The sequence below is a fragment of the Triticum dicoccoides genome, chromosome 5A (assembly GCF_002162155.2).
Source record: "Triticum dicoccoides isolate Atlit2015 ecotype Zavitan chromosome 5A, WEW_v2.0, whole genome shotgun sequence".
Lineage (NCBI taxonomy): Eukaryota > Viridiplantae > Streptophyta > Magnoliopsida > Poales > Poaceae > Triticum > Triticum dicoccoides.
In genome coordinates this window covers 13,899,833-13,925,576 of record NC_041388.1, presented here as the reverse complement: position 1 = coordinate 13,925,576, position 25,744 = coordinate 13,899,833, and the positions used below count along the sequence as shown (strand labels likewise).

The 25,744-nt window shown below is 42.4% G+C and overlaps 1 protein-coding gene across 2 annotated transcripts; it reads left to right on the top strand.

Moving 5' to 3' along the window:
- The first annotated feature begins 9,761 nt into the window (after nt 1–9,761).
- On the top strand, nt 9,762–24,834 carry LOC119298813 (mechanosensitive ion channel protein 2, chloroplastic-like). 2 transcript variants are annotated; one of them, XM_037576115.1, is made up of 13 exons: nt 9,762–10,002; nt 10,740–10,980; nt 12,611–12,768; nt 13,383–13,503; nt 13,591–13,685; nt 13,802–13,915; nt 15,801–15,861; nt 16,589–16,738; nt 16,837–16,947; nt 17,282–17,449; nt 17,558–17,671; nt 23,621–23,677; nt 23,833–24,834. In XM_037576115.1, exons 2-13 carry the CDS (start codon nt 10,831–10,833, stop codon nt 24,520–24,522), a joined length of 1,989 nt encoding a protein of 662 aa, XP_037432012.1. In that variant the 5' UTR covers nt 9,762–10,002; nt 10,740–10,830; the 3' UTR covers nt 24,523–24,834. The 2 variants fall into 2 exon arrangements, with proteins under 2 accessions (XP_037432012.1, XP_037432011.1); XM_037576114.1 differs by having other exon boundaries at nt 9,762–10,023.
- The last annotated feature ends 910 nt before the right edge of the window (nt 24,835–25,744 follow it).

The following is a 25,744-nucleotide window of genomic DNA, read 5'->3' as shown; positions in this document are numbered from 1 at the left end:
GTCTCCTTCCTCGTGCTGGCATCTGCAGGTATCGTCCTCGTTTGGCCCTTGATCTAACATATGCATATTTTTATGATCCATCTCAATTCTTCATGCGTGCGTGCGTACGTGCAGATGCTGGGCAGAGTTGCAACTCGAAAATCGTCTTCCCGGTGGCGTGTGACCCTGGCCATTGCGAGCAACTATGCGTAGCCTCCGCCCTTCTGCAGGGCGCCCCGTGTCGTCCGCGCCAGAGTGATGCGCCGTGCTTCACCAGCCAGTCCGCATGCGTCCCCGACGGCTGCAATTGCACGGTGTGCTTCGCTAATTAGTTACTCCCTCCGTTCAGAATTACTTGTCGCAGAAATGGATGTATCTAGACATTTTTTAGCTGATACTATTATGTAGGCACGTGCTCCTCTCGCGTGGGTGTCTACGGTGTAATAACCTACTCTACATATATGTCAGTTTTTCGCTGCAAAGAGATGCCATGTGTGTGTGAAATGAAACGGGAATAATAACATGAATTCCTATGGTGTTGAAGAGCGATGTTTTTTCATTATCAATGGCACGATTTTATGTCCACCTACTATGTGACGGTGGTCGTCGACGACGGCTTCTCACTCATGTGTGGCGCCACTTTGAGGAAGGTTGCCCTAGTGCTCCGATGTCAACTCATAACATCCTAGGGTTGAAGAGGGTCCCAAGGGTTTGGTGTTCGCCGATGAAAAGTAGTACGTGAATCAGCTTTAGAATCTCGTGAGACGGTTTTGGTTCCTATGTACCATTGAGAATAGGAGCACATGAGCATCGCCTAGTCGGCTGGTCATTGTACCGATGAAATTTAGGTTTTTGTTCGATCCATTTTTAATTACCATGTGTGCCCTAATTTTGGTTTAACATCGAATGATTATATTGGATCCATGAATCCAAAATTAGTTTAACACCACAGCAATTTGATTCCTAACCAATACTATTTTTGTGGCATTCTCTCTATTTTTTTGCACCAGCATACAAGAAAATTACATTATAGGTTGTGCGTGCATGGAGGATGTGCACGCCAAACAAAACTAACACACAAACAACCCATAATAAAAGTATTATTTTTAAATGTACGCTGGTAGACATAAAATTACTTGTATTATAACAATAAAGTTTTAAAGTTGATACGCATACAAGCAACAAAAAACAAGGAGAATATAAGCGGTTGCTGCAACTATTGAGCACCCAGGATCTTCACCGTCACCGCGCAAAGAAAGCACCAAACAGCTGGTCCACACCTCGGCGTTGAAGAAATTCCTAACCATGAGGCATTGAGCCGTGATAGCCACCCACCCAGAAAGGTTGGATCTAACCCATAATAGAAGCTGGAAGCATATCCATGATGTACTTCACGTCTGTTGTGAGAATTTAGTCCAAAATATGGCCTAACCCTATGGATTCATTCACGAGGGCCTCTATTTTTTCTTCCAAACCTTGGGCATCAATTATGTGGCTCAGTTCGGTGCTTGTGTTGAGCGTACATATTGTCATCTTTTTTTACTTTTGGTTATCTCTTATACTACTAAAAAGAACATAAGGTTCTCGTTTTACTTTTTTTTCACCACCTCTTCGTCCAACCTTGCCCATATATCGATCAATCATCTTAATTTACAACTCCTAATTTAATTTCACTTTAATTTACTTACCAAACTTCTCATCAAAACATAAGGTAATCACGGGCATGATTTGATAAACATTTATGTACACAATCACATTAATATGGGCAGGTAAATCACAAGATAATGTGCTTGAATATTTATATCCCATTGCAACACACGGCATTTTCCTATTATTTTATTATTAAATTAGAAAAGGAATAGGGTTTCTTCTTTGCCAAGCGGAGTGCTTCGTCAGACATTACATACTTTTACTGATGATCATTCCTTGAAAATCGCCTTAATTGTATCATATTTTATTGACTTACCAAATAAACTATATTTTCTTTCGCAAGTCAATAAGTGATTACAAAATAAATTCATGATAGAATTTGGTAAATATTTATTTACACAATCATATAATATGGAATTATGGCTATTGTACCATAATATTTATACCCATAGCAACACGCGGGCAAATACCTAGTTTCATATAGAAGGTATACTATTCTTTAGAAAAATACAAATATAATTTTAATTACAAGATTTTTTAAAAAGTGTGTGAGCATATTTGAAAATTATGGGAACATTTTTAAAAGCTACATGGACAAATTTTATTAACTTGTTTCCATTGTGTTGAACATTTTATTAAATGTGCGAACATTTTTGAAAGAGGATCTCACCGTGTATTAAGAAAATATGCACTGTCTATTGAAAAATATGTTTATTGTGTAATCAAAATATATTAATAGAATATCAAAAAGGAAGAAACCAAGGAAAACTAAGAACGTAAGGTTCCCACCTTTATTCCCATCACTCCTTCGTCCAACCTTTCATGTATATGATGATCAATCACCTTAATTTACTTACATTCCGAACCAATTTCACTTTAAATTTACTTACCAAACTTTTAATCAAAATATAAGGTAATTAACATGGAGAATTTGATAAACATTTATTTATACAATCGCATTATTATTGACAGGTATAGCACAAACATTGTTCTAGTAAAAAATAAAAAAAGGAAAGTAGAAATAAATTAAATAAAAGGAAAAACTACAAGAAAACACCGATGGAAATCCAAATAAGAGCAAAACAAAATTTGAACAGCGAAAAAAAAACGGAGAAACCAAATGCATTCCGCAGCTGTTGCAACTTCTGTAAGTGGGCCGGCCAATTGGCTGTGATTCCTATGTGTTTCGGTACGCATTTGATGCTATACGAAATAACGGCAAGAGTTCCTTCTTTCTCGCTGAATCGTTTTCCCTGCAATGTAGCTATTGGACCAGACCATTTTCGTCTTCTTTTCCCGCTAGATATCTCGATCGAGTTCCTTCACTGTGCTTTGTTCAATGGTTAGTTTTTTTAGTTCTTTTTTACGGTTTTTGCTTTGTTTCCTCACTAATTTATTCGGTTTTTTACTTTATAATTTTTTTCTCTGTTTCTTCTTGGCTTTCACTGGTTTTCCTGTTTTCTTTATTTTTTTTCCTTTGTTTCTTTCTCAGTTTCACTGTTTTTTCCTTTTCTTTCCTTTTTCTTTGTTGTTATTCATTTTTGTCCTTTCTTTCCAATTTTCCAACGTGTTTCTTTGTTTTTTCAATGGTTTCTTTGTTTTTTAATTTTATTTATTTCTTTTTTTGATTTCTCTGTTTTACTTAGTTTTTGTGTTGATTTTCATTCGTTTTTACTGTTTTACATTTTTTGAACTTGTTTCTTCGGTTTTTTTCACTTTCCTCTTTCTTTGCTATCCTTTTTTTTGTTTTTTCTCACTTATTTTTACGTTTTTCTCTTTCCTTTTGGTTTTCATTCTACATTTTTTTATACATCAAGAACATTTTTCTATTGCATGTTTAACATTTTTTAAATACAAGTTTAACTTTTTTTGTACATAGTCAACATTTTTTGAATACTTCAATAACATTTTGCAAATACAAGACTAATTTGTTTGATACATGGTCAACATTTTTTATATAGACATTTTAACTTATTTTAAATGCTTAATTGACATTTTTTAAATTTCAGATTAACATTTTTTAATACATGGTCAACATTTTTCTATACACATTTAAGATTTTGCAAATGCTTTATTAGAATTTTCAAATACAAGATTATCATTTTTGCTAATGCATAGTCAACATTGTTTTTCAATTGCAAGGTTAATATTTTTTTGTGTGCATGTTCAACATTTTTGCATACACATTTTAATATTTTTAAGTGCTTCTTTAACATTATTAAAAATCTTGTTTAATATTTTTTTCAAATATTTGATTGCCATTTTTTTAAATACATCATAAAAAATTGTCACACTTGTTGTAAATTTTTCTGTACACACGAGAAGCATTTTCTTCATACACATTTAACATTTCTCAAATGCTTGGCTAACATTCTTTTTCAAATATTTCATGTAAAGTTATTTTTGTAATCTATTTTATTTAGAATATTTATAAGTATAAATAAATTCAAGAAAGAAAAAGGAAAACAAGAAAAATGAGGATGTGGCTTTCGGCGCATCTGGGCCAGCCCATCTCACGCTGCCGCTGACGGAGGGGAGCTCCTAAGCCACGCCTTTAGCGCCCGTAACGCGTACTGGCGCCCACGCGCTGCCTACCTGGGCCTGGCCAAACGTGCCCCTCCCAGGATTCGAACTAGAGACCCTGTCTTCCTGTAGAAGTGTGCCTAACCACTAGAACAACTTAACTTTGGTGTTTTATTGAAGCGCCAAAAGTATAAGAACGCGCGGCCGAGCTATTAATAACTTAATTTTATGAATTATTTACATAAAATTCGTGAATTTGAATAGGTTCATCATTTTTGAAGAAAGGTCCACAAAATTGAAAAAGTTCACCAATTTGAAAAATAGTTCATCGACTTTGAAAAAAAGGTTCATCGATTTCAAAAAAGTTCATTCATTTTGAAAAAAGTTCATCGAGTTTGAAAAAAGTTCATCAAATTTGGAAACGAGTTCGCCGAATTTGAAAAAAGTTCATGGAATTTGGAAAAAAGTTCACCGATTTGAAAATAGTTCATCGACTTTGAAAAAAAGGTTCATCGATTTGAAAAAAGTTCATCGAGTTTGAAAAAAGTTCATCAAATTTGGAGAAGAGTTCACCGATTTGAAAATAGTTCATCGAGTTTGAAAAAAGTTCATCATATTTTGAAAAGAGTTCACCAATTTGAAAATAGTTCATCGAGTTTGAAAAAAGTTTATCAAATTTGGAAAAGAGTTCACCGATTTGAAAATAGTTCATCGACTTTGAAAAAAAAGGTTCATCGATTTGACAAAAGGTTCATCAATTTTGAAAAAAAGTTCACTGATTTGAATTAAATTTCACGAATTTGAAAAAAAAAGGGTTCACACACTTAGCAGAAGAAGAAAGGAAAAAACCGAACAAAATCGTTCGTAAGAAAAAACATATGGAAACAAAAGGGTGAAAAGCTCTGATGCAACACAAACAGGTAAGGTGGTTGAGTGGTTCTAGCAGCGTGCTTATATGAGGGACGTCACCAGTTCGAATCTTGCCCAGCACTAGCAGATTTTTGCGTTTTTAGAAAAAAAAAAGGAGAATGGGCCGGCCCAGTTCGGCGGGAGGGTGTGCGCCCGATTGCATAAATAACTAAAACGGGCGCTATAAGCGCCGTTTAGGAATTGCCTCCCTAGGTCTCACTATACGCGAGACATAGGGCCTCCCCTATGAAATGCGCGAAGACTATTTATGGCCTGTTACGAGATGTAACAAGTGATTTAAAAAATCACATAATTTTTATTCAATGATGAAAATATTGTTTTCATTTTATAAACATTTTTCAATGATGAAAATATCAGAGGTAAGATTACGTTAATTATTCATCATACGTATCGTGAAGCCCCCAAAGATACATATCGTCAACTGCCACCACCTTTTTTAGCGTTGACTATCACTAGTTTTTTTAGGATCCAACTCTACCACCACTTTTGTTAGCTTCGACTGTCACTACTTTTTTTTAGGATGGACTATCACTACTTTTGTAGCCTTCCATCATCAAAAAGCACAACTACTTGTGGCCCGTACAGACAATGGGGATGCCCACCAAGGCTTCCCTCCAAGCTAATGAAGACATGAATTCTATATCTCGCTTATAGCAAGACTACCATCCGTCACGCGTGAAGAAGTTGCACGAATGAGCCAGGCTATTTCAGCTGTCGCTCGATCCCTAGTTTATTCAGTCACTCATTCGTTCTACGTATGTGTTTCATCCTTTTTTTTGGTTTTCTTTTTTCCTTCGTCGGTTTCCTTCGTTTTTTCTGTTCTTTAATCAATTTTCTTTGTTTCTTTAGCAGTTCTTCTCAGTTTTTTTGTCTTTCTTTTTTCTTTATTATTTATTTCTTTTTTGGGTTCTCCTTATTTTTATGCTTTAATATTTTCTTTGTTTTTTATGTTTCTTATTATAGTTTTTCTTCATTTTATTCATAAATTTTTTGTATGCACCAAGAACAATTTTATATACACGTTTAACATTTTTTAAATACTTGATTATTTTTATGAAAACATATGTTTTTTATGTCTACTTTTCATACACATTATAGATTCTTTATACACCAGAAACATTTTTTATACACGTTTGACATTTTGAAAATACATGATTAAAATTCTGTAAACATATTTTTTTATGTCTACTTTCTCCATAAAAAATTTAGATTTTTTGTATACACCGGAAACGTTTTAGTAATGCTTGTTTAACATTTTTTAAATTTATGACTGACATTTTCTAAAACATATTTTTATGTCTACTTCTTTCATGCACATTCTACATTTTTTATACGTTATTAACAGTTTTTGTTGTCCATATACGTGATTAAATTTTTTGAAAACTTATATTTTATGTTGTCTACTTTGTTCCATACACATTGTATATTGTTTGTATATACATTTTCCGTATACACTAAAAACATTTTAACTACGCAGATTTAACTTTTTTGAAATGCATTATTAAAATTTCCAAAAAATGAAAACATATATTTTTGTTTCTAATTTTCTCCATAAGAATTGTACATTTTTCGTATACAATGGAAACATTTTCCCTATACATGTTTAACATTTATTATTGCATGATTAATATTTTTCATATTTTTGTTTTAAGTGACTTTTGTAATCTACATATTCATAATATTTTGAAATAAGAGGAAAAGTAAAAAAATAAAACAAAAATGAATGCAAAACAGTGAAGAAAACGAGAAAAAAATGTGTTGAAGGCTGCGCTGGACCGCCCCAGGCAGCTACCTGAGGCGAGACGTCCTACTGTCTCACTTCAGGCAATACATAGGCGCGTCCCAATGAAGAGAAGTCCCATCAACTCCGGCAATTCGAGGGAAGGGGATTTTGCTCGCTTATATCGAGAGAAAAGAACCCTCGCCTTAGGTGCCCCCCCTAAATGGGTTGGACCATCGCGGAAAGGTGGGTTGGCTCCTAGCTCTTGTTTTTGTTTTATTACTTTTTTATATTTCCAAAATGGGTACATATTTTACTTAAATATTAAAAAGTTAATTGCTTGTTTTAAAGATGTACATGTGATGAAAAAATGTTCGTGCAATTTTAAGAAAATGTTGATACTCCCTCCGATGCATATTAATTTCGTTGATTTTGTAGTCACTGATATAGTACAACTACAACTTTATACTGAATCAACGACAAATAATATTGATCGAAGGGAGTAGCATTTTAAACAAATGTTCATGACATGCAAAAAAGTTTCACAGACTTTGAAAATTAACAAGACCATCAACCGCGCTCGCTCATGTCACCGATCAAAGTAAGAGGAGGAGAATCCTTGTGATGGTCTTGGACGTCTCCTTCCTAATGCTAGCATAAGGTTGGCATTGTTGTTTGTCCCTTGATCTAAATGCTATAAGAGATGCTTATGATTGAAGTTATTGATTTGTAATCTTCATGATCTTTCGATGGCTCCTGATGACTAAGCTCTTTTGGTTGCCTTTTTCTGATGGCGCCATAGTAGTTGGTGTTCAACCGAAAGCCAACATCCCAAATATAAGAAATACCTTTTGGTTTCTTTTGCCATGTGTTAACTAATTCTACTAGTTTTGTTTTTGGTTGCTTATGTCCCGTATTGAATATATGCGGTTGTTTTCAAGAACTCTCAGTTGGAGGTAAAACTATCCCAGATATAAGCATCGTCAGAGCCAAACTATCAGTCATATAGGCATTGTCAAGGACATTCCGACAACCAAAACTCTACATGGATGCATCGCCAATGGGGGCATCACCTTCCCAATGATCACATCAATAAACTGGAGGGGACACCTTCTGCTTCATTCATAGAATCGATGACATTCCAATATGATATTCACCACACTAAAGTGAGCTACCAATACCCTTGCAGTGCAATGACGGTTTACGTCCACGGGAGCAGCGAAACACGCAACCAGTGTGGACCATTGCCGATTTGTGAAATCCTTCATGTCCGATGGCTGGCCAGTGCTGAATTGATAAACTTTCGCGTCTAATAAATCAAAGGCTTGAATAAGGGAAGGACAATGGATGTAATAAACTGTTGTCCATAGTCGAGTCCGAAGGGAAGTGCGGTGCGGTGGTGATGTTGTAGAAAAAGAAAAGGGAAGACCAGCCCTGTAATCTAGATATGAAGCAATCGCGGAACCCACACACTCATTTTTTCATGGGGTTGTAAATACCGCAGAAATAGGAAAAAAATGCAGGATCTGGACGGTATGCCCTTTCAAAACTACATGCATTTTTAGATGTGTCTTCGAGATTTGTTAGGGTTTGTGTCTTGCTCAGAAAGGGGAGACGGTGGTGTCCTCTTAGAGATGGAACAAGGTTCTCCCCACCTAGCCCCTGTTCCAGTGATGTGTCTAGCATCGTCGGTGGACGCGTGGAGGTGTCTCTGGCGGATCTGTCCTTCGTGGATTTGCTCGGATCTGTTTGTCATTTGTCTATATTCATGTGTCTTCAGGTTGGATCTTTCCGATCTACGCTACTCTTCATCGACGACGGTTGCTGTTCTGATGCGCTAGTCCTATGGGGTCTTAACTCGACGACTCCCCGACTGTCTACTACAACAAGTTTTGCCCGACTTTGGTGAGGGAGGGGCGATGACGGCGGCATGCATGCTTTCTACTCGCTTCAGTACTTGTAGTCGTCGCTAAGTGGTCCACGACTCTGGATGTAATTTTTATTTTTTTATGTTTGTTGTATCCCGATGATTGAAGATGAATAGATCCGATGTTTTCCCGCAAAAAAAACGGCATGAGTTGAGTTTGTGTGATTGCATTAAACCCAGGCATGGGTGGCTCGGCCCGACAATCCCGACGGCCGAGCGGGCTTGGGCCTTGCTTTCTAGCCTGAAGCTCGAGAAAAGCCCGACAAACATGTAATTTTAGGATTTTAAATAAACATTAGGTATAATGTTGTATTATTTAACCCCGAACATAGGTTATTTATTATTAAAACAATGCAAAAATAGGCGTTTGCTGGGCTACAAGCCCGACTGGGCTTGGGATTTTGTTGGTCGGGCTTTGTGAAGCCCGGCCCGAAGCCGGCCCAGCCCGGAGAATGCCCAGGCCTAGATTGCATCATAGAAAAAGAGCAAAGATTTCTTTCTTTGTTTCAAGAGGTTGGATGACTGATTGCAGTTTTTTGTTGGATTTCGTATGTAACATAGTAGCACGAATGATTATCAAACCCTATTAGGATATAATCACATAGGAGTATTTATTTTGCTAATACTTCAAAAATTCTGCCCACGCGACCCACTCTCCGCCTGAGAAACAGCTTGTGGTTGGATGGTTAGGTGGACAGTGACATCCTGAGCCTATCAGTGCTTGTATCTACACCTATTTTGAGCGTAGATTCACTTATTTTGCTTCGTATGTAGCCTGTACCAAACTCTTAAAAAAGGCTTATATTTGGGAACCGAGGGAGGGAGTAGTATTTATATTTATTTTGCTAATCCTTCAAAAGTTCTGTATGCAACTTATTCTGTTTCAATAAATAATAAATAAAATTAGAAAAAGAAGAAAAGGGAAAACAGAAACTTGTTCATCCACGCAACCCATGCGCCTCCGCCCCGCTCCAGTCCACCACCACCCACCAGCGCCGTCCCTCCCTCCGCACACCTTCGTCCTCACCTAGCCAGCTACCTCTGTCGCCGCGCGCGCGGAGGGCCGTAATCGCCTTGCCCTTCTTCCCCCAATCCCCACCTAACCCCCTCCGACCCCCGATTCGCCGAGCGCGCCTCCCAGCCCTTCCACCCGACCACGCCGCCGCCCCCGAGGAACTCCCATCCCCACCGCAGCCCGGCCCGTCCCGCCCCTACTGGACTGGCGCGGAGCGGAGGAGATCTGCCCCGACCTCGGTTCCCTCCTCCTACTGTGGTGACGAACCCTAACTCGCCTGTACTGTTCTGATACTCTTGTTGATATGACCCAAGTACTCCTCATCCAGTTTGTCTTGCCTGATTTGTTTGCGTACTAGTACTAGTAATTAATCGCAATTTGCTGATGCAAAAGAGAATAAATTAGGTACGCAGGGGGAATAATGTTGATGTTCAGTTTTAGTTAACATGTTGCCATACCAGTATTACTAGTAGGCTCATGGATTTGAACCCGATACCTCAAATCCCCATTGCTGACAAAGCAACATGGTCGTTTTAAAAAAATAAAGTATGTATAATTAGGTGGTCGTAGATGTTGAAATCCGATCTTCCTATCTGCACTTCAGTTTTAATGACATAGGCTAGCTGCCCATTAATTTCTCGCATTTCAGTTTCATCGTTCTCCTTAACTGAGTGCTAGTTGAGTCTGCTTGGTGATGGTATGGTAATTGGATTCATAATATCGGATTTGGTAATGATATGGTCTTTTGGGCTCTACTGAGTGCTAGTCGACTCTGCTTGGTGACTCTGGTTTCCCTTGCTTGAACTTAGGCTGTACACTTACCTTGTGGTATCTTTGTACATTTCAGAAAAATACGCACTAATTTCATATCATATTTGTTTTAATAATAGCTTCAAAATCTACAAGCTTCGTGTATTGTGAGCCCATAATTTTACCAGATAGACAAGCCCATCAGAAAACACACTCATCATATATATTTTTTTAATTATTTCCAGGAGCATAAACTAGCACGACCAACAGATGGGTAGCTACTGATTGAAGCTCGACCATTTGATGTGAACATTTTGCATTCCTTCAGTGCTTAAGATGGCGGTTGGACTAACATCCCAGCTGTTCCAAGGAGTCACTGCTACCAACAGATTCGGCCAAACCAACAATTTCTGTGGAGTACGACGAATAGCTGGTGTGGAGATGCGACGTTCTCCCCCATCCACTTCGTTTCCTTCACTTGCTTATGTATGCTCTCTTTCAGCCTTTCCAAAGCTAACAGCATTCAAACATTCTTCTTATTCTTTTTGTTACTAGAGGTCTAGGCGATTCTTTTTATCATGTTTGTTACAAGTCATTGAACTGCCAGTGTGTGTTCTCCTACATATATTTATTACCTTGCAAAAGTGTGAAGTATACTTTCATATTTGTGCCTAGTGTAAAGGTAGTAGCTGTCAGTTTAACAAAAGAGAACACATCTTGCAGAATAGGAGGCTGTATAAAATGTATGTCAGAACTCAGAAAGAATGAGCTATCCGTATCCAGTTCTCTTTCACAGGGCACCAGACAAGGCTGGCTACACTTTTCATTCAAATATTTTAATGTTTCAGTTTTCATCTAAGAAGATACTAGACTAAGAATGTAAAGTTACCCTTTGTTTTTCTGTGAATGCTGAGTAATACATTCCAGTTATATATTTATTATCTCATTTGAGCTGTCAAAATCATGCATAAATTTCTTAAATTGTAGATCTTTCTTTCTGTACATTAGTTTCACAAAATTACTCTACATTATACATCTTCCATTGGCCTGAAAACACTAAATCTGATAGATAGTTAACGAGAAGACCATACATACCGTATTCAATGACATGGCACAACCACTTCATTTTTTCTAAAGCATAAAAGTAGGGGGAGAGAGTATAAATGTTGGATTACATGCACTCGTGATTCCCGCAGTCGACATATATTTTTAATCGGAACCATTTGGGATGAAAGCCATCATACTAACACCTCCTGAGGTCAGCTACAGCTCGAGTAAAATGGAGGCTGTTGTACTGATGATTTGGATGGAGAGATCCTTTTGTAAATTAAAGTTAACCTACATCTCAATAGGTTGAGAAATGAGAGTTAACTGTTGAACGACTACTAGCTGGCAAGAATTTGCCTGTGATGACACCAATTGCGTTAGTTGACTAGGCGACTGTGTTCTTTAATAAAACATACTCGTCATCATGAATACATGTCAGTTTAAGGTGTGCAAGGGTCATGTCTTTTGGAATACGGAACATTTCTATTTGCTAATACCTATCCCAGTACTGGCTTGAGTATATGAAACTGACACTTGACTGCGCCAGACAATCTTCCATATTTTTTTTATTTATAGGTTGTTAGTAATATTGTTGAAAGCAAATCAGTTTCAGATGTTGTACCTTGGAGACATAAGTCAAAGCCTCACATTAGGAACAGAGGAGCTCTTCAGTTGATAAAATACTCCAATACACATGTATTCCATGACTTTAGCCTATGTTGGGTAACAGTTTAGTTATACTAGGTTTCTGTAATTCACTTTCATCGACTAAAATTTGAGCGGTGCCATTTGTTATAAGATACTACCTCTGTCTGGAATTAGTTCTCGCTGAAATGGATGTATCTAGACATATTTCAGAGCTAGATACATCCGTTTGAGTGACAAGTAATTCCGGACGGAGGGAGTAATTGGATGCATAATATGTGGAGGGTTGTCGGACACAATTGTTGCTCTATCATAATATATTTATGCATTTTAGGTTGGGTCGGTACTGTAGTCCTGATGTCACACTGGGTTTCTCCCACATTGCTATTGTCTATCTAAAAAAAATGGTTGGTTTGCCTTGCAGGGGCAAGATTCCTTGGTGCATAACTCGTCCGGGAGGAACTACATGCCCATGCTTTATGTGCCTTATAGATATCGGGCCTTGCGTGTTAGATCTTTTGTCTTGCCAGTTGCTTTGAAGGAAATTCCTTTGGTGAAGAGTGCGTCATTAGTATTGACTAGGTAGCTCCCCTCATGGCATAATTTTCTTTTGAAATTTCTAGATTGCTTGGATAGTTTGCATGGATGATTACACTGAGTGGTTTGCCAGTTGACACTAATCTGGATTATTCAATTTCTGATTGACTATAAAAGGAATCTCACAGTAAATATTTTGTAAAGCAGAACATGTAACAACTATATTGTGGTTGGTACCTGGCAACATCTTTGACAGTTGAAGTTAAGATAATGAAGAATCTAGGGTGCTGATTGGATGCCTGAAGATGCTATCACATCTGTATAATGGTTTTTTCTTCTTCTTCAAAAATGATAATAATTAAAACATACTCCCTCCGTCTGAAAATAAGTATCGCTGATTTAGTACAACTTTTGTATTAAAGTTGTACTAAATCAGTGACACTTATTTTGGGATGTAGGGAGTATTAGTTAATGCACGAACATATTGGCCAAGATAGTTTGGCGGTAGTCTTGTGTGCTCCTATAGATAATTCATTAGACTCTTGGCTGTCCTGTTTTTCTGTTCTTGAAGTCATATTTTTACCATTTTATACTGTTTTCAGTCAGTTCATGCTTGAATCGCCACTTTTTAAAAGTTGCTTCTTTTGTTCTTTTGACAGGTCATGCGACACTTTACTTGCAAATCCAGCTACTGCACTCGTGGTACCTGCAATTGGAATAATTGTATTTGCTCTATGGGGTTTTTTGCCTCTAGTGAAGGACATCAGAAACCGTTTTGATGTATGTGCCTTTATGTTCAACCTGATTTTTTAACCTTATATTTATTGGCAGCTAAACAATCAGAGCCTTCCTTAATGTCCCTTGCAGCATGGAGGTAACTGGAAAAAGAGCCCTACATACCTAATTTCTAGTTCCTACCTTCAACCTTTACTCCTTTGGACAGGGGCAACACTTATCTGCAGGTATAGGCACAGCAGAGAGTAATGATTATTTCTTGCACCTATCTGATAGAAACTGCTTCCTCAGAATGTTTAGGTCTGTTGCTGAATTTCCCTTCTGCTCACACATTATCCTACAGGGGTTTGGATCCAGTCGTGTTGCCTTCAGCAGCAAGCCAAGCTGTTAAAACGCGCCTTTTGACTTTTGTGAGATCCTTATCGACCGTCCTGGCTACTGCATATATTATGACAAGGTGCAAATGATACACTCTCAATTAAAAGCCCCAATGACTGTTCGCAAGTTATATTTTTGATGATATAATCACGCAGACGCTTATGGCAGCGTTTCTGTTTCTTGATGCAAACGCACTTACCGGATCTTGGAATTAGGCGACTGAAAATCTCTTATTCTAGCTCAACATCAGTTTTGTTATGTAGCAAGTGGATACCTTAAACCTGTTTGTCTGGTTGAGGTGTCATAGCTGTGGGCCATTAGCTGATATGATTAGTCATCTTTTTACCTATTAGTTTCTTTGCTTGGGCCTTAATCCAATAGTTCAAGATCTGTTGCATTTAGTTAGGTAAGATTATTACTAGAATCCATTCTTTCTTTTAGCTGATGTTTTTGGGGCCTGTCTGTACAAAAGGGGAAGCAACCCAATTGAAATGAACTAATAAAGATTAAACCGAACTATTCTATCACCGTTATGTCTCGTCGTCTCTCCCTTGCCAAAGCACCTCCGTATCTTCTCTCTTCTCCAATCTACCTACTGTAGTCTTTCCCCACTGTCATGTCGTTTGAGATTCTCTAACTTATTGAAGGTAAGTCTGAGAGCTATTATGATTTGTAGCACAGTGGGGCTATAGTAAGTAACCTGCCTTTAGATCCCATCCCCCCAAACCACACAGTGCCAATATTTATCCAAGTTTGCCCCCTATAATTCAAACTACCATGTTCCACTAATGTTAAAATTATTTTGATTACTTGGCTGCTTTTATTGGGTTTTCCAGTATTATAAATCATCTGTAATTAAACCAACTTGACTTGTGCCCACAATTTTGATCCCCAGCTTAAAAAGTCCCAAACAAAATCACTAAATAATCAGAATAATAGGCACTCATGATTGTACCTGAACTAGCACGTTGCCCGTATGTCGCTACGGAGCTATAAAAAAGACTAGGGATTGGACTACCGGCTTAGGAGCTCGTCAAAAGATGTTGGTGTTTTGCAGCTGTTGCACAGTTCATGATTAAGAAGAGAGCAAAAATACAATGAAAGATCATGTTGCGGAAGTTGGAGTCTTAAGTGGCCATAGTAGGGCCCTTCACAATATTTAAAGTGAGACAGATTTTTGAAACTTAGGAGAATAGGCATGAATAAGTTCACTGCACAGGATCATGAATTGGCTAGGATGACACAGTCTAGTGTCCCGTTTTTTTTGCAATTTGCTCACTCTCTTATGTTGTACTCCATATAGAATTAGAGGAATTTGTCAGGAAGTGAAACTAAAACCATGAGCATGATTTATGGTGGGGTCGCATTTCCACATTTGTTACCTAAGTTTTTTTTAACAAGAGTGCTATTCTCACATTAAAGTAGTACTCCCTCCGATCCGAATTAATTGACGCATCCTCTATACAATCACCCTCTAATATGTACTAATACCGCGTCAGTTAATTTGAACCAGAGGGAGTAGTATATTTGTTTATTTGTGTTATGTATGACATGGGAGTCAAGGTACATTTGTTTATTAAAGTCTTTCGAAAGGTTGCTGGTGCACATGTGGATAGAAATGCATTTGTTTATTCATTTGTTGGTAACATATGTGAACTCACCACCAACTTCAACCTTTATAAGTAGGAAAGAGAATGTGTTGACTTCCTTGTAAAATGACACCCCCCTTCCGGTATTTATTTGACTGCTCCTGACCAGTTTAGAGAGCTACAGCACATATTTTTTACTCTAGATATTCGACAACAAAGTTCCTTGTAGTGCTCTACTGCCGTAGAAAGAGGTGTATGCAAAAAGTGTTGAGATGTTATGTAGAAAATCTACTCTTGTTTGTATGGCTGGTGGGTTACTTATGTCTTAGTTTTTTATCCATGCTTCCAGTTCTAACATAATTTATCTTCTCTCAGCTTGATTCAGCAGGTACAGAAATTTCTAGTGGACATACGAAGCCCCAGTGATACACGAGCTGTAAGAATTATTTCCTTATATCACAGTGATTACGTTGTTAGAATACCTACTGTTGTTCTATCAGCTGGATTTCAGTTCTAGTTATATAAAGGATTCTATCAGCAGGATTTCAGTTTACATTATGATGCATTTGTTTCTGAAGGAAATAGTAAATGGATATGATGCATATTTAAGGGTTTGTAGGGATAAGCATATATAAGGATGGGAGTTTGTTGGTGGGGGGGATTCTCTTTCTGCAGTATTCTGCAGCACTTTTACTGACTTCCTATGAGAATTGGGAGAGGTGGGGGTGAAGGTTGTATATCAATTTGTTGAAGAAGTCTTTTTCCTGGTTTTCTTTGTAGCGATTCCGTTTGGGAGGTTAGAGTTTATGAAGATAGAAAGAATGATGTTTTGATACTTTTTTTCGAAGCGTAGATTGTTATTCGAAATTATATTTACTCTTTGTTTTTGTAGACATTATTGAATACTATAAGTCTGATGCTGCATTAAGTACTTAATATCTTGGATTAAACTTTCTCAATGTTGGTGCTCTCAGTGAAACTGATGCTAAATTTGATATTCGGTCTTATTAAGCTGGAGTACTTATTTTTCATTGTACTTGTATCATATAAGTTGCCCCTCAATTTGTTCCAGTACTTATATTGCGCTGTACTTATAGCATATAAGTTGTCCCTCAATTTTTTCCATTGTTGTAACCATACTTATGCAAGTCTGTCTGTGGCAGATGGGGTTGGATTTTACCATGAGAGCTGTTTACACTGGTATCTGGATTGCTGCTGTTTCTCTCTTTATGGAGTTGCTGGGTTTCAATACCCAGAAGTGGATAACTGCTGGAGGTTTCGGGACAGTATTGCTTACGCTTGCTGGTCGTGAGGTACTGCATTTTTGTTATTGGTAGTGTTAGCTTGTTCTGTACTTTTTTTTGACCAAAATAGCTTGTGCTGTACTGATTACTATGGTCTTCCATTGCAGATTTTTACAAATTTCCTCTCAAGTGTTATGATCAATGCCACCCGCCCATTTGTAGTGAGTGAATGGATCAATGCAAAGATAGATGGTGTTGAGGTATCTGGTATTGTTGAGGTCAGTATTTTGTATGCTTTATTTGAACTTCCTTGAACCATCTAGCATATGATGTGGATTTGCTGTTTTCTTTGTTCCATTTTGTGGACCAAAGCAGGAACCATCTAGCTAGGAAGTTATTCGTCCCACAATTCAGAATTTCATGAACTAATATCAGCTACTACCTCATACAAGATATTTATACGTTTCATTCTATCTTCATAATTTCACGTAATTTGATTTTTAGCATTTTTCCCATAACCAGACCTTTATTTATATCCACTGATATTAGTCCCTTATACATGATATTATTGATGTTTCATTTTGTCACGACACCAAGTAATTTGCTTTTCAGCATGTTGGCCTGTGGTCACCAACAATCATTAGAGGCGATGACAGAGAAGCTATATACATCCCTAATCATAAATTCACAATGTCTATATTGAGGAATAACACTCGGAGAAACCATTGGCGTATTAAGACATATCTTGCTATAAGCCACATGGACGCTGGAAAAATTGGTGTAAGAATTTTGAATAAATCCTGCACATTACATATTTCTCTTTAACTGTGTATTGGTGCATTAACTCTTAGGACCTATTTTAACCATGTTTTTCTGTTTTTTTGGTAGATAATTGTTGCAGACATGAGGAAAGTGTTGGCCAAGAATCATCATATTGAACAACAGAAGTTGCATAGGAGAGTATTCTTTGAAAAAATTGATCCGAAAACTCAAGCTCTTATGGTAATTTCTTATATTAAGCAAATCCATTTTTTCATTTAAATACAAGTCATAGGTGACCCTTTTAAAGGGCTGTTTGGTAGGACAGTTATTGACTTGGCTAGGAATTGTTGAAGAAAGATGGTTCTAGATGGGAAAACATGAACACCATTAAGTCATATAACTTGAATGTGTTCACATTGCACATGTGCATTGATGGCATAAGAAAGATGGTTCTAGATGGGAAAATTTCAAATGGCCGGTGGGGAACTTGATGCTCGTTTAGTTAAACCATAGTATTTATTAGTGCCTTTGTATTTACATTTTTCTAATTTATCAGTACTAATTCATTTGATGATCATGCAGTACATTTACTGGGAGAAAGTGCAGCCAACAATTGTAGAAACATTTGATCCCTTATCGTCTGAGTACCCACTGATGTTTAATTGGCCTGAAATTGAGTCTCAAAAGCATGACGAGTATGACACATTGAACTGGCATGTCCGTACGCTTTTGGGCCTCAATTTCAGGCCAATTAAGCATTAATGAGTACTCAGATGATAAGGGATTAAATGTTTCTACAGCTGTTGGCTGCACTTTCTCCCAGTAAATGTGCTGCATGATCATCAAATGAATTAGTACTAATAAATTGAAAAAAATGTAAAACATATGCACTAATAAATACTGTGTTTTACTTGAACGAGCGCCAAGTTTTTCACCGCCCATTTGAATTTCTTGCCATCCAGAACCGTCTTTCTTATGTCATCAATGCACACGCGTAACGTGAATGCTAACCAGTATATGACTTAATGGCGTCCATGTCCTCCACCAATTTGTAAAAGCGGTGAGGAACATGCTTGGTGGAGTGCGGTGCTAAAACAATGCTAAAGAGAATCAATATAGCCCTCCCCACGAAGTCATCGTCATATGTGTCAGTCTCGACAATGTTTCTGTTCAAATCGTCTATTATTATTTCACCATTTTTTCTATTCACGAAATGAGGTGGCACAATTTCCTTTCTGTCCTCTCCTACTTCAGGTAGCACTTTCATGACATCCTCACCCTTGGTTTCTAGTCCGAATATGTTATGACCGGTTTGGTCTATACTAGGAAGAGGCCCACCGGGCATTAGTATTAGGGGCTTGGCCCACAAGTTATCTTAGGCAAGTTATCTTAGGCTAAAGTTATAAATACTCGTGTAAGACATCGTTTGAGAGCAAGCAATAAGAAGAATATTATCTCCTATTGCCCGGCTCCCTGAGGAGCCGGAAACCCTAGCCGCCAACAGCCCTAACCGCCGCCGCCCTTCTCCTAGCTCGCGACGGCGCCCTGTCGCCGGCGCGCCCGTTCCTCGCCACGCCCTCCTCCATCCTTCCCTTACCACCTACGGCCTAGACCTGGTAGAGTACTTGATTCTACCAATTTGGTATCCAGAGACACCAGGCCGATCATGTCACTCCCTCCATCACCGCCGCCGTTACCATCCACCTCCGTCCCGTTCTCGCTGCCGCCGGCCACTTCCACGGCGATGACGGAGATCGCGTCCGGGACCACCGCCCCCTCCGCGCCAGCGGCCATCACCACTACGGGGGATTCGCCCCCGCTCCTCTCGCCGGAGGAGGTGTCGGGCACCCTGCGGGAGCTTGTCCAGGCGGTCAGGGGCATTACCCTCTACCTCGCCGGGAACCAGCCCCCGCCACCGAGCGCCGTCACCACCGCCTACGGACCGCCGCCGCTACAGTGGGCCGCCCCGGCCCTCCAGGCACCCTCCGGAGGGGCGCCCCAGCCGCCGCTGCTGCTGCCGCACTACTCGGCGGTGGAACAGCCTTGGCCAGCGTGGCCGGCCTCCATCGCGCCGCTGGGGGGCCCGACCCAGCAGTTTCTTCCGGCGCCACCGCCGCCCCCCCGACGCAGGCGCCGGTGCAGTAGCTCCACCCGGCGCCACCGCCATCGTCAACACCACCACCCGCGTCTCGGGCCACGGGTCGGCCCCTGCACCAGGTGCAGTTTCCACCGTCACCATCGCCGATCCCCGCGTGCGCGACCGGCTCGTCTCCGGGCCCGGTATACTCCACGGCGCCGGAACACCCGACACCCTCCCTACGATTCGATCACCCCTCCAGCTCAGCGAACTACGCCCCGGCGCTTTCCGAACCGGCATACGCGCTGCTGGCGACTGCGGCCGCCCCCGGGCACGGCGGGCCGCCACCCCCTCGCTTCGCCAAGCTGGACTTCGCCACCTACGAGGGCACGGAGGACCCCCTCAACTGGCTCAACCAGTGCGAGCAGTTCTTTCGAGGGCAACGGACGCTCGCTTCGGATCGTACTTGGCTCGCTTCCTATCATCTTCGAGGCGCAGCACAAACTTGGTACTACGCTCTCGAGCAGGACGAGGGCGGCATGCCACCATGGGAGCGCTTCCGGGAGCTTTGTCTCCTCCGCTTTAGGCCTCCTATTCGCGGGAGCCGACTGGCGGCCCTCGGCCGTCTACCTTTCACATCTACGATGCAGGACTACGCCGACCGCTTCCAGGCCCTGGCGTGCCACGCGTCGGGCGTCTCCGTGACCCAGCGCGCCGAGCTCTTTGTGGGCGGCCTGCCGGACCATGTTTGCGTGGACGTCGAGCTCCGGGACCCCCCGACCTCCAGACGGCCATGTACTACGCCTGGGCCTTCGAGCAGCGGGCCCAGGCACTGCAGCAGCCACTCGGACGGAGCGGCCGCCAGCCCAGTCGGCCAGCTCCGACTCCCCCAGCCCCAGGTCGGCCTCCTCCAGCCGCGACGGCCACACCCCCGGCCGCCACACGACCTTTCCGTCGGCTATCACCGGCTGAGCAGCAGGAGCGCCGCCGTCAGGGTCTCTGCTTCAACTGCGATGAGCCATACACGCCGACCCATGTCTGCCCCCGCCTATTTTATTTGGAGACGGTCGACTACACTGAGGCGGACGACTTGCCCGACGCACTACCTCCACCTGCGGCGCCCGAGGACGTGGCCGCGGATCCCGCGGCGACGGCGTGCGTCGTCTCCCTTCACGCCCTGGCCGGCATCCGGGGCGAGCGGACCATGCTGCTGCCTGTGACGATACATGGCGCGCGCCTGGTGGCCCTGCTGGATACGGGCTCCACTCACAACTTTCTGCCCGAGTTGACCATGCGTCGACTAGCCCTTCTGACGACAGGCGGGGAGCACCTGCGGATCACGGTGGCGAACGGCGATCGCCTCCGGTGCCATGGACTCGCCCGGAACGTTCCCATCTCCATCGGTGGCGAACACTTCTCCATCACCTGTGCAGGGATCGACCTCGGCTGCTTCGACTTCATTCTTGGGGTGGACTTCCTCCGGACCCTTGGCCCCATCCTGTGGGATTTCGATGCGCTCACGATGACATTCTGGCGGCAGGGCCGCCGCATCCGGTGGGAGGGCCTTGGGGGCGCCGCGCCGGCCGTGCCACACCTCCAGTTGGCCGCCGCGTCCTCGGAGGCCGAGCACCCCCTGCTGGATTCCCTTCTGCAGCAGCACAACAACCTCTTCGACGAGCCACAGGGTCTTCCGCCTGCCCGGGTGTACGACCGTCATATTCACCTCATACCGGGCTCCACTCCGGTGGCGGTGCGGCCCTACCGCTACCCCCAGCTGCAGAAGGATGAGTTGGAGCGCCAGTGTGCACTGATGCTCGCCGCGGGCATCATCCGGATCTCCACGTTGCCCTTCTCGGTGCCGGTGCTTCTCGTCCGTAAGTCGGACGGCACATGGCGCTTCTGCATCGACTACCGCGCCCTCAACGCGCTCACGCTCAAGGACAAGTTCCCTATACCGGTGGTCGACGAGCTCTTGGATGAGCTCCACGGGGCGCGCTTCTTCACCAAGCTCGATCTCCGGTCGGGCTATCATCAGGTGCGCATGCATCCGGATGACATCGCCAAGATGGCATTTCGCACCCACCATGGTCACTTCGAGTTCTTGGTGATGCCCTTCGGCCTCGCCAACGCCCCGGCGACGTTCCAGGCCCTAATGAACGACGTCCTTCGACCCTACTTACGGCGGTTTGTGCTTGTTTTCTTTGATGACATTCTTATCTACAGCGCCACCTGGGCCGAGCATCTCCAGCACGTCGCCATCGTCTTCAACGAGCTTCGAGCGCACCGCCTCCACCTTAAGCGCTCGAAGTGCTCGTTTGGGACGCCTACCGTCGCCTACCTCGGCCATGTCATCTCGGCCGACGGGGTGGCCATGGACGCCGATAAGGTGGCGGCCGTCTCCGCATGGCCAACGCCTCACTCGCTGCGGGCTCTCCACGGGTTCCTCGGACTCGCCGGCCACTACCGGAAATTTATCCGGGAGTTCGGACTCATCGCAGCGCCCCTCACGCGGTTGCTTCGCCGCGACGCCTTCGCCTGGGACGACGAGGCGACGGCGGCGTTCGAGACCCTCAAGGGGGCCCTCACAACGGGCCCCGTCCTCCAGATGCCACACTTTGACCGCCCGTTTGTGGTGGACTGTGACGCCTCGGGCGCCGGTTTCGGCGCCGTACTTCATCAGGGCGATGGGCCCCTCGCTTTCTTCAGTCGGCCTTTCGCGCCGCGCCAATGCTGGCTGAGGTCCGTCAGCGTCTACTTCAGGCCCAGCAGACGGCCAAGCACTACTACGACGATCATCATCGCGAGGTGGAGTTCGCAGTGGGTGACTGGGTGTGGCTGCGTCTTCTCCACCGCTCTACGCAGTCACTGGACCCACGCGCGAAGCGCAAGCTCGGCCCTCGCTACGCTAGGCCCTTCCCTATCATGGAGCGCATCGGGAAGGTGGCCTATCGTCTTCAGCTTCCAGCCCGCGCTCGCATCCACGACGTGTCCCATGTGGGGCTGCTCAAGCCTTTCCGTGGCGAGCCACCGGCGGCCCCTCCGGCGCTTCCTCCAACTGCCGATGGTCGCATTCTTCTAGAGCCAGCAAAGGTGTTGCAGGCCCAGCTCCGTCGTGGCATCTGGTTCCTCTTAGTTCAGTGGGCAGGCCTTTCGGAGGAGGAGGCTACTTGGGAACAGCGTGAGGAATTCCGTCAACACTATCCAGACTTTCAGCTCGAGGACGAGCTGTTTGCGCAGGCGGGGAGAGATGTTATGACTGGTTTGGTCTATACTAGGAAGAGGCCCACCGGGCATTAGTATTAGGGGCTTGGCCCACAAGTTATCTTAGGCAAGTTATCTTAGGCTAAAGTTATAAATACTCGTGTAAGACATCGTTTGAGAGCAAGCAATAAGAAGAATATTATCTCCTATTGCCCGGCTCCCTGAGGAGCCGGAAACCCTAGCCGCCAACAGCCCTAACCGCCGCCGCCCTTCTCCTAGCTCGCGACGGCGCCCTGCCGCCGGCGCGCCGGTTCCTCGCCACGCCCTCCTCCATCCTTCCCTTACCACCTACGGCCTAGACCTGGTAGAGTACTTGATTCTACCAGAATATGTGGAACACATCATCGTAACACACTGTTATGTCACCATTCTTAGGTTGCAAAAGAACCTTCTTTTAGTTATGTCATATGCTTTAATCATATATTTGAGCAGGTTCTTCCGCATTAGCACATTAGGAATTTGCAACATTATCTACAAACTAGTGCCACGAAGCCAAAGAAGTTGTTTAGAGTTAAATTTGTTCACCAAAGTGCACCACTAACCTTTTGGGCCTCAATTATCAATCTGTTTTAGCTTGTCAAAACTTAAGCATGAAGAAACCTCTAATCTGCAAGTTGGTTGCTGGTGGTAAGGACTAGTTACCTTTTTGTTTTACTGGTGTCTCTTGTTTTCACATCTGCCTTCCCCTTGTTCAACGGGTATCAAGATTGTAGGCTAAATGTGCATGCATAATTTTTTATATTCTTGAAATATCAGAGCACTTGCCGTTCGATTGTCTTCAGTTTTACATTGTGCCAAAATTTGCGTCCTTATAAGTATCTTATGTATCGTGCTGTTGTGCTGTCCTGCAGATATACATATCCTGCTTTGTGAAGACATCGCATTTTGAAGAGTATCTAAATGTCCAGGTAATTTATTCTGTATCTGATGCTCCATATTCTCCTTGCAACAGATGTGGGGGCATATTAATTTGTATATAGCATATACATGGTGTGATAAAATTGCTGCTCAGTTTAGGTAGGACCAGTTGTACCAATTGTTTTGATGTTCCTTATTGCAACAGGAAGCTGTTATGTTGGATCTTCTTACAATAGTTGGGCACCACAGGGCAAGGCTTGCCACGCAGATCCGAACAGTTCAGAAATCATATGGCAACGCAGACATTGACAACATTCCTTTTGGAGAGGATACATATAGTCCTCGTGCACGTGGCCGTCCGCTCCTGATCGATACTTCTGCAAGGATCAGTGACGACAAGAAACCTCCTCGACCAGTGGTAGCACGTGAAGATCAGAAAGCAAAGGTGGCCAGTGTATCAGCGGTAGAGACGAAGTCAGATGCACCTGATGGTTCTAGTTTAAACAACTCGGAGAAGCAGGAGGAGAAAAAGTTGGTTCCAGACGATGCTGGGTTGAAGAAGGATCATGTGAAAACAACAATACCATCTCCCACAACTCCATGGGCAGATCCTGTTGCGTCTACTACTTCCAGGACTGATGAAGGGAAGGCTCAAGGATCAGAAGGACAAGGGGATGGTTCTTCAGTTGCTACGCCAAAGAAGGAATCTAGTAGACCTGCCTTTGAAGACAACATTGTTCTTGGTGTAGCTCTCGAGGGCTCGAAGAGGACACTCCCAATCGATGAAGGAATGAACCCTCATCTATCGCTATCTGAACCTGAGCAAGACGCAGGTTCGTCGCCTAAGAAGAAAGGCCAAAGCTACTCACTTTCAGGCCAAGAGAAGGCGGACTAGACAGGTGACGGATCCATGTCGTCGGATCTCTATGAATGATTTGTCACCAAGCCGACCTTTTTTGTGCGCTTGTGCAAATGCAATCAGTCACTCGGTCATACAGCTAGCTCTTCTTTTTCCATGTTTAAGGGCATGAATACATGTTTATTTCTGGGAACCAATGTACCTTAGGCATCGATCGCTGTCAGGCTTGTGACGTCACAAGAGAAATATTCTGTACATATGGTGCATCTGCTGGCTGTAACGATCTTCTAGATAAAGTTGATTTATGTTGGTTCTTGGTGGTCTAGGTGGATTCTTGTGATATTGGAATCATGTTCCGCTGCCATCAGCTACAGACTGACTGAAATGCTCTGCTTGATGCAGAGCGAGTGTGTAAAGGGCATTTCGAAACCACTTGACATGCAAATAGCATCCGAATTGGGTGGTCATGTAGTACATGGATGCTGTGATGGATGATCGATTTCAAGATTTTTTTGAGAAGACATACATTTACATATGATGATCGGTAGAATGGTTTTACATTTCTGAATCACAAGTCCGGAATAATTTAGGCCCAAAACGGAGTAGTAACTATTTTATACAATGGACACACATGAACTTGTCACTGTGAAACAGAACATGGACATAGCATGATCACATGATTTTTAGTGTGTACTCGCATGATAAAAGATATGTTAAAATTGTTTCTGAACGACTTGGTCAACACTTATCACATGCTTAGCAAACAAAAATTATATACAGACCCACACATACTACCTGCCTTGAGAATTAGGATGTCATAGGCCCATTGTTTACGAGTGTAGATACGTTTTCTTGCATATTACTTTCAATCTATAGAATATACTCCGAAATATTGGAGGAAAACATAAAATTATGATAAGCAATTTAGTATACTGCCTTCATCAAGATGCCCATAAAATCTAGAAGAGCCACCCCCCTGGATAGTTAGACAATGGTTTTGTACTTTTGTACAATAAATTATTGTCCTTGTGAGGCTAATACAATTCTTTTTCATTTCAATTAGATTGGACCCACACTGCTGTTGCTGCAATAGAAGCATTGCCAATCGTTGGTTTGAGGCAGAGATCTCAGAGCTCTTTAACGGTTCTTGTAATTAAGACGGGTCGTTCATTCGTAGAAATTCAACAGTGAAAATTGGTTTATACTAATTTTCAACCACACCACTGTGTTCTTCTGCCTGTCGCCAACATTGCCCCTA